Below are 21,361 nucleotides of genomic sequence, written 5' to 3' on the forward strand. Positions count from 1 at the left end.
TCATATTTGCATTGTTTCTTATGAATACATCACATTTTTTCCTACATTGTTTATTACACAAACCTTCACTAAAATATAGACCATTATTCATATTTGCATTGTTTCTTATGATTACTTCACATATACGCTGTTTATTATCATACACACCACTAAACTATGGACCATTATGCATATTTACATTGTTTCTTCTGATTACATTACATTGTTTTTTACATTATACAAACCGTTACTAAAATATGGCCTATTATTCATATTTGCATTGTTTCTTATGATTACATGTTTTGTACATTGTTTCTTATACAAACCTTCACTAAAATATGGACCATTTTTCATATTTGCATTGTTTCTTATGATTACATTACATTTAAATTGTTTCTTACGTTGTTTATCATACACAATACTAAAATATGGACCATTATTCATATTTACATTGTTTCTTATGATTAAATCATGTTGTTTTGAACATTGTTTCTTATACAAACCTTCACTAAAATATGGACCATTATTCATATTTACATTGTTTCTTATGATTACATTACATTTAAATTGTTTCTTACATTGTTTAACATACACACTACTAAAATATGGACCATTATTCATATTTACATTGTTTCTTATCATTAAATCATGTTGTTTCTTACGTTGTTTATCATACACACTACTAAAATATGGACCTTTATTCATATTTACATTGTTTCTTATCATTACATGTTTTGTACATTGTTTCTTATACAAACCTTCACTAAAATATGGACCATTATTCATATCTGCATTGTTTCTTATGATTAAATCATGTTTTGTACATTGTTTCTTATACAAACCTTCACTAAAATATGGACCATTATTCATATTTGCATTGTTTCTTATGATTACATTCCATTAAAATTGTTTCTTACATTGTTTAACATACACACTACTAAAATATGGACCATTATTCATATTTACATTGTTTCTTATCATTAAATCATGTTGTTTTGTACATTGTTTCTTATACAAACCTTCACTAAAATATGGACCATTATTCATATTTGCATTGTTTCTTATTACATTCCATTTAAATTGTTTCTTACATTGTTTATCATACACTACTAAAATATGGACCATTATTCATATTTCCATTGTTTCTTATGATTACATCATGTTTTGTACATTGTTTCTTATACAAACCTTCACTAAAATATGGACCATTATTCCTATTAGCATTGTTTCTTATGATTACATTACATTTAAATTGTTTCTTACATTGTTTATCATCATACACAGCACTAAAATATAGACCATTGTTCATATTTGCATTTTTTCTTATGAATACATCACGTTGTTTCCTACATTGTTTATTATACAAACCTTTACTAAAATATAGACCATTATTCATATTTGCATTGTTTCTTATGATTACATCACATATACACTGTTTATTATCATACACACCACTAAACTGTGGACCATTATGCATATTTACATTGTTTCTTCTGATTACATTACATTGTTTTTTACATTATACAAACCTTCACTAAAATATGGACCATTTTTCATATTTACATAGTTTTTTTATGATTACATGTTTTGTACATTGTTTCTTATACAAACACACCTTCACTAAAATATGGATCGTTATTCATATTTGCATTGTTTCTTATGATTACATTACATTTAAATTGTTTCTTACATTGTTTATCATACACACCACTAAAATACGGACCATTATTCATATTTACATTGTTGCTTATGATTACATGTTTTGTACATTGTTTCTTATACAAACATTCACTAAAATATGAACCATTATTCATATTTGCATTGTTTCTTATGATTACATTACATTTAAATTGTTTATCATACACACCACTAAAATATGGACCATTATTCATATGCACATTGTTTCTTATGATTAAATCATGTTTCGTACATTGTTTCTTATACAAACCTTCACTAAAATATGGACCATTATTCATATTTGCATTGTTTCTTATGATTACATTGTATTTAAATTGTTTCTTACATTGTTTATTATCATACACACCACTAAAATATAGACAATTATTCATATTTGTGCAGCCCTTTGAGACACTAGTGATTTAGGGCTATATAAGTAAACATTGATTGATTGATTGATATTTACGTTGTTTCCTAGAATTACATTATGTTTTTTTTGCATTAGACCATTTTTCATATTTACATTGTTTCTTATGATCACATTTACATTGTTTCTTACATGTTTTATTATCATACAAACCACTAAAATATGGACCATTATGAACATTTGCATTGTTTCTTATGATTACATTACGTCGTTTCTTACATTATTACACAAACCTTCACTAAAATACAGACCTCTGTTCATATTTGCATTGTTTCTTATAATTACATTTATATTGTTTCTTATCATTCAAACCTTGACCAAAATATGGACCATTATTCAAATTGACATTGTTTCATATGATTACTGTCAGAGTTATTTGTTGATGAACCCCAAGATGCAGAGACGGAGGCAGGCATAGCATGTGAAAACCTGATTTAATTAAAACTACACAAGAACAAACAAAAAGCACGCACGTGGGCGGAATAACAAAGTAAGAGAGCTAGCCCTGGGAGCTAGAAAAACAAAAAAGAACTCTAGCATGGAAGCTAGTGGATAGCAAACATAAAAACTGGAACTAACTAATGCCAACAGAAACAGCTTACCGCTACGACGACCAGGACAAACTGTAGCATGACAGGTAGTAGCTGTAACAAACGACACAAGAGGGACATGAGGCAAGGACAATACAATACAATGATCCAGCCCTGACTGGAGGAACAAAGCAGGTAAAACAGGAGCTGGCCGATTGACATCAGGTGTGACCAGATGCCAATCAGCCGCAGCTGAGTGAAAACAGGACATGGGGAGACAAACAGGAAGCTGGACCAAAATAAGAGCACTAAACAGGAACTAAGGACAGGAAATACTAAACACATAGGAAACAGGCAAATGCAGAGGAAAAAACTAAAACATAGATAAACTGTCAGGGGAGAGCCTGACAATTACATGACGTTGTTTCTTCCAATGTTTATTATACAAACCTTCACTAAAACATGGATCATTCTTCATATTTACATTGTTTCTTATGATTACATTTACATTGTTTCTTACATTGCTTCTTATACAAACCTACGCTAAAATATGGACCATTATTCATATTGACATTGTTTCTTCTAATTACATAAAGTTGTTTCTTACATTTTTATCATACAAACCTTGATTAAAATATGGACGATTATTCATATTTACATTGTTTCGTAAGACTACATTACGTTGTTTCTTATATTGTTTAACATACAAACCTTCACTAAAATTTGCATTGTTTCTTATGATTACATTACATTTAAATTGTTTCCTACATTGTTTATTATCATACACACCACTAAAATATGGACCATTATTCATATTTACATTGTTTCTTATGATTACATAAAGTTGTTTCTCACATTTTTTATTATAATAACTTTTATTAAATATGGACGATCATTCATATTTACATTGTTTCTTATGATTACATTACGTTGTTTCTCACATTGTTTATTATACAAACCTTCACTAAAATATAAACCAATAATCATATTTGCATTGTTTCTTATGAATACATTTACATTTACATTGTTTTGTACATTGTTTATTATCATACACACCACTAAAATATGGACCATTAACATTGTTTCTTATTGTTACATTACATTCTTTTTTTTACATTATTATATAAACCTTGACTAAAATATGGACGATTATTTATACAAACGGTTTGAATTTGCATTGTTTCTTACATTGTTTATTATACAAACCTTGACTAAAATATAGACCGTTATTCCTATATGCATTGTTTCTTATGATTACATTACATTTAAAATGTTTCTTACATTGTTTATTGTCATACACACCACTAAAATATAGACCATTATTCATATTTGCATTGTTTCTTATGAATACATCACGTTGTTTCCTACATTGTTTATTATACAAACCTTTACTAAAATATAGACCATTATTCATATTTGCATTGTTTCTTATGATTACATCACATATACACTGTTTATTATCATACACACCACTAAACTATGGACCATTATGCATATTTACATTGTTTCTTCTGATTACATTACATTGTTTTTTACATTATACAAACCTTCACTAAAATATGGACAATTATTCATATTTACATTGTTTATGATTACATCATGTTTCGTACATTGTTTCTTATACAAACCTTCACTAAAATATGGACCATTATTCATATTTGCATTGTTTCTTATGATTACATTACATTAAATTGTTTCTTACGTTGTTTATCATACACACTACTAAAATATGGACCGTTATTCATATTTACATTGTTTCTTATGATTACATCATGTTGTTTTGTACATTGTTTCTTATACAAACCTTCACTAAAATAGGGACGATTATTCATGTTTGCCTTGTTTCTTATGATTACATTACATTTAAATTGTTTCTCACATTGTTTATTATCATACACATCACTAAAATATAGACCATTATTCATATTTGCAATGTTTCTTATGATTACATCACATTTACACTGTATATTATCATACACACCACTAAACTATGGACCATTATGCATATTTACATTGTTTCTTCTGATTACATTACATTGTTTACATTATACAAACGGCTAAAATATGGACCATTATTCATATTTACATTGTTTCTTATGATTACATCATGTTTCGTACATCGTTTATTACACAAACCTTCACTAAAATATAGACCATTATTCATATTTGCATTGTTTTGTATGATTATATTACATCTAAATTGTTTTTTACATTGTTTATTATCATACACACCACTAAAATATAGACCATTATTCATATTTACATTGTTTCCCACAATTACATTGTTTTTTTATTACATTAGACCATTTTTCATATTTCCATTGTTTCTTATGATTACATTTACATTGTTTCTTACGTTGTTTATTATCATACACGCCACTAAAATATAGACCATTATTCATGTTTACATTGTTTTCTACAATTAAATTATGTTGTTTTTTTACATTAGACCATTTTTAATATTTACACTGTTTCTTATGACCACATTTATATTGTTTCTTACATTGTTTATTATCATACAAACCACTAAAATATGGACCATTATGAACATTTGCATTGTTTCTAATGATTACATTACGTCGTTTCTTACATTATTACACAAACCTTCACTAAAATACAGACCATTGTTCATATTTGCATTGTTTCTTATGATAACATTTACATTTGTTTCTTACATTGCTTCTTATACAAACCTACACTAAAATATGGACCATTATTCATATTGACATTGTTTCTTCTGATTACATTACATTTAAATTGTTTCTTACATTGTTTATTATCATACACATAACTAAAATATAGACCATTATTCATATTTGCAATGTTTCTTATGATTACATCACATATACACTGTATATTATCATACAAACCACTAAAATATGGACCATTAACATTGTTTCTTATTATTATATTACATTCTTTTTTTTACATTATTATGTAAACCTTGACTAAAATATGGACCATTATTTATACAATGATTACATTTACATTGTTTCTTACATTGTTTATTATACAAACCTTGACTAAAATATGGACCATTAATCATTAATGCATTATTTCTTATGATTCCATTTACATTGTTTCTTTCATTGTTTATTATCATACAAACCACCAAAATAAGGACCATTATTCATATTTACATAGTTTTTATGATTACCTTTACATTGTTTCTCATATTGTTTATTATCATACAAACCACTAAAATATGAACCATTATGAACATTTGCATTCTTTATTATGATTACATTACGTCGTTTTCTTACATTATTACACAAACCTTCACTAAAATACAGACCATTGTTCATATTTGCATCGTTTCTTATAATTATATTTATATTGTTTCTTATCATACAAACCTTGACTAAAATATGGACCATTATTCAAATTGACATTGTTTCATATGATTACATTACGTTGTTTCTTACAATGTTTATTAGACAAACCTTCACTAAATTATGGACCATTATTCATATTTGCATTATTTGTTGTGATTACATTTACTGTAAATTGTTTCTCACATTGTTTATTATACAAACCTTAAATAAGATACGGACCATTATTCATGTTTACATTGTTTATGATTACATTTACATTGTTTCTTATACAAACCTACACTAAAATATGGACCATTATTCATATTGACATTGTTTCTTATGATTACATAACATTGTTTCTTACATTAGTTATTACTATACACACCACCAAAATATGGACCATTATTCATATTTACATTGTTTCTTACATTGTTTATTATCATACAAACCACTAAAATATGGACCATTATTTAAATTGACATTGTTTCATATGATTATATTACGTTGTTTCTTACAATTTCTATTATACAAACCTTCACCAAAATATGGACCATTATTCATATTTGCATTATTTGTTGTGATTACATTTACTGTAAATTGTTTCTTGCATTGTTTATTATACAAACCTTAAATAAGATACTGACCATTATTCATGTTTACATTGTTTCTTATGATCACATTTACATTTACATTGTTTCTTATACAAACCTACGCTAAAATATGGACCATTATTCATATCGACATTGTTTCTTATGATTACATAACGTAGTTTTTTACATCATTTATTACCATACACACCACCAAAATATGGACCATTATTCATATTTACATTGTTTCTTACATTGTTTATTATCATACAAACCACTAAAATATGGACCATTATTCAAATTGACATTGTTTTATATGATTACATTACGTTGTTTCTTACAATGTTTATTATACAAACCTTCACTAAAATATGGACCATTATTCATATTTGCATTATTTGTTGTGATTACATTTACTGTAAATTGTTTCTTACATTGTTTATTATACAAACCTTAAATAAGATACGGACCATTATTCATGTTTACATTGTTTCTTATGATTACATTTACATTTACATTGTTTCTTATACAAACCTACACTAAAATATGAACCATTATTCATATTGACATTGTTTCTAATGATTACATTTACATTGTTTCTTATACAAACCTACACTAAAATATGGACCATTATTCATATTGACATTGTTTCTTATGATTACTTAACGTAGTTTCTTACATTATTTATTATCATACACACCACCAAAATATGGACCATTATTCATATTTACATTGTTTCGTATGATTACATTAACATTGTTTCTTACTACACAAACCTTCACTAAAATATGGGACATATTTACATCGTTTCTTTTGGAGAAATGTGCTTCACTCTGCAAAATTTGACTTACCAACCCTGTTCAAGAACCAATCAGGTTTGCAAGTCGAGGTTCCACAGTCCATGACAGGAACGCATGACCGCTCGTTGTGTGGAAAGTTATTCCGAGCCAGCCTGTCATTAATAAAGCCAACAATGATGGATGCAACAACTCTTTACAGATTATGCAAAAACACGCCGCAATCTTTGTGAGTGTCAATGTCGGACTTCCCACTTATCTATCGTCCTCCAGGACTCCCGTTGAGACGATGGCTGGAGGAGTGACTCCCTCATCCGTCTCGTTCATCACTTTGGCTCGAGCGGGAGAGGAAACATCTGCAAGACGCCCCGACATCAAAATGTGACGACGAGGGAGGATCGGACACGAGCGGCCTCAGCCGGCGAGGCTCATCAACTCCGCTAATGGGCCGTGGAAACTCGCATTTTGGACGATCATTCGGCGTAATGAGGTTTTTCATAAAGGACTGCACGGATTCTACCTGCCTGGGTAGACTTTAGTTTACAATTTAGGAGCGAAATGGACATTACACTTATTGGTTGTAGATAGAGTATATTGTAGTGTCCTGGAAGAGTTAGAGCTGCAAGGACTTCTGGGTATGTGTGCGGTTGTCTTTATGTTGTGTTACAGTGCGGATGTTCTGCCGAAATGTGTTTGTCATTCTTGTTTGTGTCAACGCGTGGACTATGAGGTGGTTGTTTTCCCGAGATGCAAGTGAACTTGGACCGTAGATGGCGTGAAGGTAGAGACATTGTGGAGAGGCGGAGCCAACGGGCCGACAGCGTGCCCTGCCCAAGATGGCGGCAAGGAGGTGGAGGATGCTTGAAGCGGAGAGGCGGGGCTTGCTGGGAGCAATGCCTCCACAATCTAAATCAGGTGCGTGGCACACACACCTGCACACAATTAACTCATCAACTCCTGCTGTATAAAAGGGGAGTAGGAGGAGAGATCAGAGAAGGAGTTGGAGTGTCCGCAGTGCGCGAAGAGCAAGAGCGGCAGAAAGCAGAAGACGACGACGACGACGACGACGACGACGACGACGACGACGACGACGACGACGACGACGACGACGACGACGACGACGACGACGACGACGACGACGGCGGCGGCTGAAAAACAACCGGCGAACAAGCAGTGGAGGAAGGAGCTGAAAAGCGATCCAAACTGCAGCCAAGCTTTATTGCAAAATAAAGAAGTCAAACCTGCTAAAGAGATGTCCTTCTTTGGTGGTCTGCTGAACCCGAGCGACGACAGTAAGAAACTGTCACAGACATCTTTTATTTTAACACTACAACTACTAAAAAACAGGAACAAACAAAAGGCGCTCACAAGGAGGTACAAAAACTTGGCAGTGAAAAAAAAACTTGCACTAAGGCAAAACTATGAACATAAAACAAAAACTTGCACTATGGCATAAATAATGAAAAGCTTACTTGGAGAGGAACGAGAACGGGACATGGTTCATTGGCATGGTTCATTACAAGGTGGGTAGCAGGTGATAGGTGGTGATGTTGCCAGGACGAACGACAGAAACAGCAGAAACAGACCGGCTTAAATAGCAGTGACATGATCAGTGAAAACAGGTCTGCGAGTGCAAAACGTGAGACAGGTGCGTGACATGAGGACAGGTGAAAACTAATGGGTAATCATGGAAACTAAATAAACAAGGAAGTGCAAAAACAGGAACTGATTGTCCAAAAAACAAACAAAACATGACTAAAACAAAACATGATCACACAGACATGACAGTTTGGTGTGGGTTCTGCCATGTTCTGTGGTCTTGATTATGTTTGTTAGTTTTTGGACTCCATTAGCAGCACGGTGGAAGAGGGGTTAGTGCGTCTGCCTCACAATACGAAGGTCCTGATTAGTCCTGGGTTCAATCCCAGGCTCGGGATCTTTTTGTGTGAAGTTTGCATGTTCTCCCCATGAATGTGTGGGTTCCTCCGGGTACTCCGGCTTCTCCCACCTCCAAAGACATGCACCTGGGGATAGGTTGATTGGCAACACTAAATGGTCCCTAGTGTGTGAATGTGAGTGTGAAATGTTGTCTGTCTATCTGTGTTGGCCCTGCGATGAGGTGGCGACTTGTCTCGAGCAGGGGGTCACCAACGGGGAGCCCGCGGGCACCAGGTAGCCCGTAAGGGCCAGATGAGTCGCCCGCTGGCCTGTTCTAAAAATATCTCAAATAGCAGCACTTACCAGTGAGCTGCCTCTATTTTTAAAAAATTGTACTTATTTACTAGCAAGCTGGTCTCGCCTTGCTCGACATTTTTAATTCTAAGAGACAAAACTCAAATAGAATTAGAAAATCCAAGAAAATATTTTAAAGACTTGGTCTTCACTTGTTTAAATACATTCATTTTTTTATTTTTATTTGCTTCTTATAACTTTCAGAAAGATAATTTTAGAGAAAAAATCCAACCTTAAAAATGATTTTAGGATTTTTAAACACATATACCTTTTTACCTTTTAAATTCCTTCCTCTTCTTTCCTGACGATTTAAATCAATGTTCTAGTAAATGTATTTGTTTTATTGTAAATAATAATAAATACATTTTAATTTAATTCTTCATTTTAGCTTCTGTTTTTTCATCAAAGAATATTTGTAAAATATTTCTTCAAACCTATTATGATTAAAATTCAAGAAAATATATTCTGGCAAATCTAGAAAATATGTAGAATCAAATTTTAATCTTATTTCAAAGTCTTTTGAATTTATTTTTAAATTTTTGTTTTGGAAAAATCTAGAAGAAATAATGATTTGTCTTTGTTAGAAATATAGCTTGGTCCAATTTTATATATATTTTAACAAAGTGCAGATTGGATTTTAACCTATTTAAAACATGTCATCAAAATTCTAAATCTAATCTTAATCAGGAAAAATTACTAATGATGTTCCATAAATTATTTTTTTTATTTTTTCAAACAGATTCGAATTAGCTAGTTTTTCTCTTCATTTTTTTCGGTTGTATTTTGAATTTTAAAGAGTCGAAATTGAAGATAAACTATGTTTCAAAATGTAATTTTCATTTTTTTCGTGTTTTCTCCTCTTTTAAACCGTTCAATTAAGTGTTTTTTTCATCATTTATTCCCTACAAAATACCTTCCGTAAAAAGAAAAAAAAATGTACGACGGAATGACAGACAGAAATACCCATTTTTTTAATATATATATAATTTTTTTTATTAAAGGTAAATTGAGCAAATTAGCGATTTATTGAAGTGTGTATCAAACTGGTAACCCTTGGCATTAATCAGTACCCAAGAAGTAGCTCTTGGTTTCAGAAAGGTTGCTGACCCCTGTTCTAGGGTCTACCCCGCCTTCCGCCCAAATGCAGCTGAGATAGGCTCCAGCACCCCCCTGCCACCCCAAAAAGGGACAAGTGGTAGAAAATGGAGGGATGGACATATGCTGCAGTCTGCTATGCCCGACTGAACCGAGCCAGGTCAACAGGTGCAGAACTAGTCCTGCCAAGGTGGCATTTGCATCAGTCCCGTGGTTCCATCGTGAGTGTGTGACGTCCGGAAGGTGATGACTCGCAGCATGTGCTGGCACAGTTTGTCCAAAGGACCCCCGCCACGGCCGCTCAGCCTTTCAGACAAAGACGCTTGAGCAGCAACCGGACCAAAATAAACGCGCGGCGTCTTGATTGCGATAATTACATCCGTCGACAGATTAGGCGCCCGCTCTCGGCAGGGAGGAACGGTGGCACAGGTGCGCTGCTTCTAATCGATATCCAGTGGCATTATGAATATGCAAATGAGCTCGGCGGGAGTGGGGGGGGGCGGCCTGCAGGCGCCACGCTGTTGTGACTCCCAGAGGAGCCGGCAGCAAATGAGCTGTGCCTGCCTGCTGCAGTGCACTTTCATCGGGCTGTGGGCTCCAATCTATCAAGCTCTGTCTGTAGGTGGCCCCCAGCGGGGGGTCGGGGGGGGGGGGGGGGGGTGGAGGCGGGATCCGGGCGGCGCGATAGAGGGTAATTTATTAAATTGCGTGCAGGATTGGGAGGCGGTGTGTCCGCAAAGGCAGACTTAAAGGCCTACTGAAACCCACTACTACCGACCACGCAATCTGCTTTAAATCGTCTGCTTTTATCGCATAATTACACAGTATTCTGGACATCTGCGTTGCTGAATCTTTTGCAATTTGTTCAATTAATAATGGAGACGTCAAAGAAGAAAGATGTAGGTGGGAAGCGGCTGCCTTTAGCAACACAAACACAGCTAATGTTTCCTTGTTTACATTCCCGAAAGATGACGGTGAAGCTTTACTATGGAACAGAGCGGTCAAGCGAACATGGTTCCCTACCACATGTCAACCGGCAGGTTTCGGTGAGAAAATGGTGGTATTAAGTCGATTCTAACCGTAGACATGAGCGGAGAACTTGCGTCTCTCCTTCTGCAGCTGCGGACTCTCTTGCCTCTTCCCATCGGCCGCCCCTGACCGTCGGATGCTTACATCGTGGAGGAGGGGGAAAAAAAATCTCAACCCGGCTGCCTTGCCTCGTCGAGAAACGTTGCTTCCCTCTCAAACTCTGGCGGTCACCACACCCCTCCGAGGGCAATTTATTAAATTGTGTGCAGGATTGGGAGACGGTGTGTCCGCAATGGCAGATTTAAAGGCCTACTGAAACCCACTACTACCGACCACGCAATCTGCTTCAAATCGTCTGCTTTAATCGCATAATTACACAGTATTCTGTGCATCTGCATTGCTGAATCTTTTGCAATTTGTTGAATTAATAATGGAGACGTCAAAGAAGAAAGATGTAGGTGGGAAGCGGTGTATTGCGGCCGTCTTTAGCAACACAAACACAGCCGGTGTTTCCTTGTTTACATTCCCGAAAGATGACGGTGAAGCTTTACTGTGGAACAGAGCGGTCAAGCAAACATTGTTCCCTACCACAGTGGTCCCCAACCACAGCTTGGTACCGGGCCGCAGAATCATTTTTATTCATTTTTATTTAAAAAAATAAAAAGTGAAAAACTTTTTTTTTTTTTAATTAAATCAACATAAAACACACAAAATACACTTACAATTAGTGCACCAACCACAAAAACGTCCCTGTTTCATGACAAAGAAAAAATAAAAAATTAAAATAGGACCCCCTGCCCCCCCCCAACTACCCCAACTACCCCCCCGGGCCATGGAACAAATTATTAAGCGTTGACCGGTCCGCGGATAGAAAAAGGTTGGGGACCACTGCCCTACCACATGTCAACCGGCAGGTTTTGGTGAGAAAATGGTGGTATTAAGTCAGCTCTTACTGTAAACATGAGCGGAGAGCATGCGTCGTTCCTTCTGCAGCTGCGGACTCTCTTGCCTCTTTCCACCGGCCGCCCCTGACCGTCGTATGCTTACACAGTGGAGGAGGGGGGAAGAAAAAGAAATCTCAGCCCGGCTGCCTTTCCTCGTTGAAAAACGCTGCTTCCCTCAGAGACACTGGCGGTCACCACACCCCTTCGACTTTCAGGTACGACCATATAATCTCACTAAAACACTAGTAACACAATAAGCAGATAAGGGATTTTCCAGGGTTCCAGTTTGGTAACCGCAGGATTAGGTCTCTGCTTTTTGCAGATAATGTGGTCCTGATGGCTTCATCTGACCGGGATCTTCAGCTCTCACTGGATCGGTTCGCAGCCGAGTGTGAAGCGACCGGAATGAGAATCAGCACCTCCAAGTCCGAGTCCATGGTTTTCGCCCGGAAAAGGGTGGAGTGCCATCTCCGGGTTGGGGAGGAGACCCTGCCCCAAGTGGAGGAGTTCAAGTACCTAGGAGTCTTGTTCACGAGTGAGGGAAGAGTGGATCGTGAGATCGACAGGCGGATCGGTGCGGCGTCTTCAGTAATGCGGACGTTGTACCGATCCGTTGTGGTGAAGAAGGAGCTGAGCCGGAAGGCAAAGCTCTCAATTTACCGGTCGATCTACGTTCCCTATGTCTCCCGGCTGGCCTGGGAACGCCTCGGGATCCCCCGGGAAGAGCTAGACGAAGTGGCTGGGGAGAGGGAAGTCTGGGTTTCCCTGCTTAGGCTGTTGCCCCCGCGACCCGACCTCGGATAAGCGGAAGATGATGGATGGATGGATGGGATTTTCCAGAATTATCCTAGTAAATGTGTCTTTTAACATCTGAATCGCTCCCACTGCCCTCATCTCTTTTTTTTTTTTCTAGTCCTTCACTTTCACTTTCCTCATCCATGAATCTTTCATCCTCGCTCAAAGTAATGGGGAAATCGTCGCTTTCTTGTCCCGAATCGCTCTCGTTGCTGGTGGCCATGATTGTAAACAATGTTCAGATGTGAGGAGCTCCACAACCCGTGACGTCACGCGTACATCGTCTGCTACTTCCGGTACAGGCAAGGCTTTTTTATTAGCGCCAAAAAGTTGCAAACTTTATCGTCCTTTCAGCAAAAATATGGCAATATGGCAAAATGATCAAGTATGACGCATAGAATGGACCTGCTATCTCCGTTTAAATAAGAAAATCTCATTTCAGTAGGCCTTTAATTAATGCTAAAGGATTTAAAACCATCATTTAGCCCTCTTCCGGTTCATCGGGACGCTTTTTAGGAGAGTTTGTGACGAACCCCAAGATGCAGAGAAGATTAAAATAAAATAAAATATGATGACAGCCTGGCCCTGCGATGAGGTGGCGACTTGTCCAGGGTGTACCCCGCCTTCCGCCCGATTGTAGCTGAGATAGGCGCCAGCGCCCCCCGCGACCCCATAAGGGACAAGCGGTAGAAAATGGATGGATGGATGATGACAGCCTATCTTGCCGATTGTATTGTACCATATGTCCCGGCAAGAAATCTGCCTTCAAAAGACTCCGGCTTATTAGTGATTCCTAGAGCCCAAAAAAAGTCTGCGGGCTATAGAGCGTTTTCCGTTCGGGCTCCAGTACTCTGGAATGCCCTCCCGGTAACAGTTGGAGATACTACCTCAGTAGAAGCATTTAAGTCTCACCTTAAAACTCATCTGTATACTCTAGCCTTTAAATAGACCTCCTTTTTAGACCAGTTGATCTGCCGCTTCTTTTCTTTCTCCTATGTCCCCCCCTCCCTTGTGGAGGGGGTCCGGTCCGATGACCATGGATGAAGTACTGGCTGTCCAGAGTCGAGACCCAGGATGGACCGCTCGCCTGTGTATCGGTTGGGGACATCTCTAAGCTGCTGATCCGCCTCCGCTTGAGATGGTTTCCTGTGGACGGGACTCTCGCTGCTGTCTTGGATCCGCTTTGAACTGAACTCTCGCGGCTGTGTTGGAGCCACTATGGATTGAACTTTCACAGTATCATCTTAGACCCGCTCGACATCCATTGCTTTCGGTCCCCTAGAGGGGGGGGGTTGCCCACATCTGAGGTCCTCTCCAAGGTTTCTCATAGTCAGCATTGTCACTGGCGTCCCACTGGATGTGAATTCTCCCTGCCCACTGGGTGTGAGTTTTCCTTGCCCTTTTGTGGGTTCTTCCGAGGATGTTGTAGTCGTAATGATTTGTGCAGTCCTTTGAGACATTTGTGATTTGGGGCTATATAAATAAACATTGATTGATTGATTGATTGATAATAAAAAAAAATCAGTCTAAGCATGGGCCCCAGGAGAGGGGGTCCAGACTGAGGCCAAGGGAAAAAAACAACAACAACTCATAGCCATAGTAGAAACATCAAACATCAAAGAAAACAAAGGACATTAAAGACATTAAAGCAGCGGATACAAGCAGCCACTTCTACATACAGCTATGAATAAAAAGTAAAAGAAACATATACACTGTGGTGGTCTCTGCGGTGTTCCACGCCATCGTCCGCTGGGGTGGAGGGAGCATGGCCAGAGACAGGAGCAGACCCAACAAAGCAACCAAGAGAGCCGACTCCACTTTCGGCCGCCTACCAACTCTCAGCCAAAAACAAAACAAAAACAAAACCAAAAGGGTACAAACAAAAAGCGTGCACGAGGCGGATAACAAACTTGGCTATGATCAAACAGAACTTTGAAGCAGGGAACAAAAGACAGTAAGCTACAAACCGCTACCAAATATGGCTTACCGCAACGCTCCATTGACACGACACGACACGTAGTAACGACAATCCAATACAGTAATCCAGCACTCGACTGGAGGACAAAACAGGTTCAAATAGGAGCGGGCTGATTGACAACAGGTGTGGCCAGGCGCCAATTAGCCGAAGATGAGGGGAAACAGCGCTCATGGAGAAAGACAGGAAACCAACGAAATAAAGAGCGCTGACAGGAAAAAACTAGAACACAATCAAACTGTCAGGGACCAGCCTGACATGGCCGTCGACGACTCAGCTTGGGGGCGCCGCCCGTGTTGTTTGACCGCCCGCGCTAACACGACCACGTATTTTAGCATCCCAGCAGGCACAAGGCATCGATACAACGTTGATTGCACGTACATTTATATTTTTGTACATCGCAAAAATAGTTGTGTTGGAGAATTGAGAAAACGTTGGATCCATGTTGTTTGTTTGGGAAACGACCGAATGTCAACGGTCAAATCGACGTCAGCAGAACCCAACATGGATTAAACATTGTCAAAAAGCATGTTGTTTCAACGTTGTATTTGTGTTGTTGAAAATTGTTTGGGAATTGACCAAAATCCAATGGTCAAATGAACGTCAGAACCCAACATGGATTAAACATTGTCAAAAAGCATGTTGTTTCAACGTTGTATTTGTGTTGTTGAAAATTGTTTGGGAATTGACCAAAATCCAATGGTCAAATGAACGTCAGAACCCAACATTGATTAAACGTTGGCAAAAAGCATGTTGTTTCAATGTTGTAAAATATCGTTTGGGAAATGACCAAATGTCAATTGTCAAATGAACGTCAGAACCCAACATTGATTAAACGTTGCTAAAAAGCATGTTGTTTCAATGTTGTATCTGTGTTGTAAAATACTGTTTGGGAAATGACCAAATGTCAATGGTCAAATCAACATTGAACCTGGAATTGATTAAAAGTCATCCAAAAGCATGTTATTCCAATGTGGTATTTGTGTTGTGGAATATTGGTTGGGAAATGACCAAAAAATCAATGGTCAAATCAACGTCAGAGGCAAACATTGATTAAACGTTGCCAAAAAGTATGTTGTTTCAACGTTGTATTTGTGTAGTAGAATATTGTTTGGGAATTGACCAAATGTCAATGGTCAAGTGAACGTCAGAACCCAACATTGATTAAACGTTGTCAAAAAGCATGTTGTTTCAACGTTGTATTTGTGTTGTTGAATATTGGTTGGGAATTGACCAAATGTCAATGGTCAAATCAACATTGAACCTGGAATGGATTAAAAGTCATCCAAAAGCATGTTATTAGGGTCCTTGGCCCATGGCAAAGGACTCCTGTGGAGTCCTTTGCCATGGGCCAAGGACCCTATTGAAACTGCTGTGTTTTATTATTATTCCACACCTACGCGCTGTAATTTGACCCCCTTAACATGCTTCAAAACTCACCAAATTTGACACACACGTCGGTATAGCAAACTTTCCCAACATATTAAGCAACCAATCCCCCAAAATGAAAATTGCGCTCTAGTGCCCCCTAGGAAAAAATTACAGACAAAACTGCATGTAACTTCTGTTAGGAATGTCATAGCGACATGAAACAAAAACTCCTATGTAGGTCTGACTTAGACCCAATCTTCATACACTCACTTCTTTCAGCAAAAATCTACAGGAAGTTGGCAAAAACCCCTTCAAAATAAAATTTTCACAAAAAATGCAATTTTTGCCTCTTTGCGCTGTAATTTGACCCCTTTAAAATGCTTCAAAAGTCACCAAACTTGGCACACACATCTGGACTGGCAAAAATTGCGATCTAATGAAAAAAAACAAACCCCAAAATCAAAAAAACGCGCTCTAGCGCAATTTTTTAATAAAACACAGAAAAAACTGCTCCTAGGAAGAAAACACAAACAAAATTGCTTGTAACTTCCAGTAGGAATGCCGCAAAGACATGAAACAAAAACTTCTATGTAGGTCTCACTTAGACCTACATTTTAATAATTGACAGCCTAGAGAAAAAAATCTACAGGAAGTTGGCAATTACCCCTTCAAAATAAAAGTTTTGTGAAAACCCGTCACCTTTTTTCAAACGAAAACTCCTCCGAGTGCGTTTGTCGTTTCGGCTTCACACTCGCACAGGAGAGAATTTGGACCCTTCTGATTAAAAGTATAGATCAGAGTTTTGATTACTGCTCCGGTTTTGATTTTACGTGCCATCAAAGAACACCCGCGCAAATTTTCCTAAAAAATTTAATTTTTGCCTCTTTCATCTGTAATTTGACCCCTTTACAATGCTTCAAAACTCACCAAACTTGGCACACACATCAGGACTGCCAACAATTGCGAGCTAATAAAAAAACCAAACCCCAAAACTCAAAATTGTGCTCTAGCGCCCCCTAGGAATACAACACAGACATACTGCTCCTAGGAAGAAAACACAGACAAAACTGCTTGTAACTTCCGTTAAGAATGTCAAAGAGACATGAAACAAAAAACACTATGTAGGTCTCCTTTAGACCTACATTTTAATAATTAACATAATTTAGCAAAAATCAACAGGAAGTTTGATATTTTCACTTCAATACAACAACTGCATTACTTTCACAATGCATTAGATTCTCAAAATAGTGGCACCAAGGCGTCTTCTACCGCTTATCCGGCCGTGGGTCTCGGGGGCAGCAGCCAAAGGCGGACCCGACCAACGCTGCTTGCAGCTTTAATTCCAATGTGGTATTTGTGTTGTGGAATATTGGTTGGGAAATGACCAAAAAATCAATGGTCAAATCAACGTCAGAGTCAAACATTGATTAAATGTTGCCAAAAAGCATGTTGTTTCAACGTTGTATTTGTGTAGTAGAATATTGTTTGGGAAATGACCAAATGTCAATGGTCAAATGAACGTCAGAACCCAACATTGATTAAACGTTGCCAAAAAGCATGTTGTGTCAACGGTGTATTTGTGTTGCAGAATATCAGTTGGGAAATGATTCAAATCCAATGGGCAAATCAACGTCAGAACCCAACATGGATTAAACGTTGCCAAAAAGCATGTTGTTTCAATGTTGTATCTGTGTTGTAAAATATTGTTTGGGAAATGACCAAATGTCAATGGTCAAATGAACGTCAGAACCCAAAATTGATTAAACGTTGCCGAAAAGCATCTTGTTTCAACGTTGTATTTCTGTTGTTGAATATTGGTTGGGAATTGACCAAATGTCAATGGTCAAATGAACGTCAGAACCCAACATGGATTAAACGTTGCCAAAAAGCATGTTGTTTCAACGTTGTATTTGTGTTGTTGAATATTAGTTGGGAATTGACCAAAATCCAATGGTCAAATGAACGTCAGAACTCAACATGGATTAAATATTGTCAAAAAGCAAGTTGTTTCAACGTTTTACTTGTGTTGTAGAATATTGGTTGGGAAATGACTCAAATTCAATGGTCGAATCAATGGTGTTTGAACTTGACACTGGGTTCCCTACTCATTCTTATGTTTGAGCACTGTTGCTCACGTCCATAAAGGCTTCGCAAGCTATGGCAAATTGCGACATAATCCAAATCAGGGCCGTCGCCAGTCATATTTCACTGGGGCACGTGCCCCACTGCTGATCTGCAGTGCCCCAGTAAAAATTTCACCAATAAAAAAAAACGCTTCAGAGTTTTAAGTCTACATAACATAGACAACAGCGCACATACTACTTAGTATGGTAATTGATTGCTACTGTATTCACTCCACGAAAGAGTGAGCACATGGCTACTTAATATGGTAATTTATTCACGTGTGGATCGAGACTTCGGTTGAGAGAGAGAGAGAGAGAGGGGGGATTTGAATCACTGCGTGAGGTAGGTGACGTTAGCCAACAGCGATTTGTTAATTACAATATTTTGATTTTGATTTGACTCAAACTGTAACTCCTAGATGGATTTAAGAAAGTTATTCGCCCGCAGCAGAGAAGAAGCAGCAGGAATGAGAGATGTAAGTGAAGTCCTAGCTAGCTAGGCAACATCATTGTCTTAAGTTGATGCTAAGTTAGCTAACATTATTCCTTGTATCAAGACAAACATATTTATTTGCTGTACGAGCTGTCGGGGGAATTTCCAATGAACATGAAACATAATGTTGGTTATTGTCTGCTGGTTCTGCATCAATGATGATTTGGAGTAAGCATGTGTGAGTTGAGTGCTTCTCAAATGGTTTATCTTCAGGAAGAAAAACATTTTTCCATATCATCAAGTCGTGAGCCAAATTTTTAAATCATTCAAGTTTATTTCACAGAAAAATAGCCCAGTAGACTTGTCTTGTTAATCGGTGTGACTTTGACTAAAATAATCTGGTTTTGTCACCAGAAAAATAGCTACAGCTAAAGCATCTGGTTTTGTTTCCAGAAAAATAGTAACATTTCTGTATTTGTTTTCAGAAAGATGGCTGAAAATATTGGGTTTTGTTGCCCCATTTAGATTTTTTTAAAATATATTTCCATGTCTGTCCTGAGTCCTCCTCCAACTTGTTAGTCGGTTTGCCTTTTGCTAAAATACTCACTAATAGTCACTAGAAAAATGGCTAAAATAATCTGGTTTTGTTGCCACAATTTGATTTTTTTCTCCATAAACTTTTTTTTTTCCATGCACACATCTGACTGCGCTTCACTGAAAATGACACACAATCCACTTTTATGTCAGGAGCCAGCAGTTGGGAACCACTGGTCAACTGTATAACAGTTACTGTAATATTTCCATGTCTGTCCAGAGTGATTGACCACTTTGCAAAAATGAAAAGGAGAAGTTACAGTTTACTTCTCAGAAAATGATTCCCTGAACAGACACACAACAGTTGTTCATTTATTCTACTACTGTGGCTTTATTGTTTTGTGTATATTTAACAGTTTTGTGTATCTGAAATAGGATTAGCCAAATTGCCATAAATGGACATTAAATAATATAAAAGAACCCAGAGATGTAGGGGTGCTTTATTTTTTGTTTTACTTTTGTAGATGTTAAATTTGCAGATGATTACTGCAATATATATTTCAAAAAGATTCATTGCTCTTCCTTTTTGCTTTTACCAGTAGCAGTTTAGAAGTCTGGAGTAAAAAAGTGGACAAGTAGGTCAAATGCATGAGTTAATTTCAGGTGGTTCATCAAAGATCCATACAACATGATCTGATATGATTTCATAGTTTAAAGCACTATTTATGTATTTTTTATGATAAATAAGTGCTAAAAATGTTTTTGCTTGCGCGCTTTGCACGCTCACATGAATTATTTGTGCCCCAGTACAGTATTAGGTCTAATGACGCCCCTGATCCAAATGGTTTTGTGTTGGGTTTAACGTTGACGGGACAATGAAAAAATAAAAATAAATATAATAAAGCAAGGCACTGTGCAAAGCCCACATTTCTCCAGGCTAACTGGGCTTTGAATAACTTGAAGTGCATTAACATAATCACAAGGCGGGAGGGAGGCGTGTTAAATGCCCGGTCGCTTCCACCCTCCTAAGTAGCGAGCGTCGCCCGCCTTCCTGCGCTGTCGCCAAGGAGGAGATAAACTCTTTCACCTTGGGACTGATAATGTGCGGCCTGTCAAGCTGTCTCCCGTGCCCGACATGCTAATTACGCGCTTTGTCGCCGAGCGCGCTGCTCGGGTAAACAAGAAGAGAGGTACAGTACGGCGAGGTGCCGGCGCACCTGTCAGATGCCACCGCGAGGGGAACGCATCTCCGGTTCGCAATCAGGTCACGGCCGCGGATTTAATTGTTGACGTGAGCGGCGGCATAGCGTATCTACGACAGGAGAGGGGCCGTGCAAGCAACTTGAGGGCTCCTGGTTCGATTCCCACCTTCTACCAGTCGCGTCCGTCGAGTCCTTGAGCAAGACACTTCACCCTTGCTCCTGATGGCGGTTAGGGCCTTGCAGGGCAGCTCCCGCCGTCAGCGTATAAATGTGTGTGTGACTGGGTGGAAATAGTGTCAAAACGCTATTTTGTGGGT

The 21,361-nt window shown here is 37.6% G+C and overlaps 1 protein-coding gene across 1 annotated transcript in view; it reads left to right on the forward strand.

Annotated features, from left to right (window-relative positions):
• Positions 1-8,526, forward strand: part of LOC133539048 (transcription termination factor 4, mitochondrial-like) — a 60,082-nt gene extending 51,556 nt beyond the window's left edge. Inside the window, exon 2 of the mRNA XM_061881078.1 lies at positions 7,585-8,526. Coding sequence (XP_061737062.1) covers positions 8,059-8,463 — 405 coding nt within the window. The 5' untranslated portion in view covers positions 7,585-8,058 and the 3' untranslated portion in view covers positions 8,464-8,526. The remainder of the gene's footprint in view (positions 1-7,584) is intronic.
• The last annotated feature ends 12,835 nt before the right edge of the window (positions 8,527-21,361 follow it).

The sequence above is a fragment of the Nerophis ophidion genome, linkage group LG20 (assembly GCF_033978795.1).
Source record: "Nerophis ophidion isolate RoL-2023_Sa linkage group LG20, RoL_Noph_v1.0, whole genome shotgun sequence".
Lineage (NCBI taxonomy): Eukaryota > Metazoa > Chordata > Actinopteri > Syngnathiformes > Syngnathidae > Nerophis > Nerophis ophidion.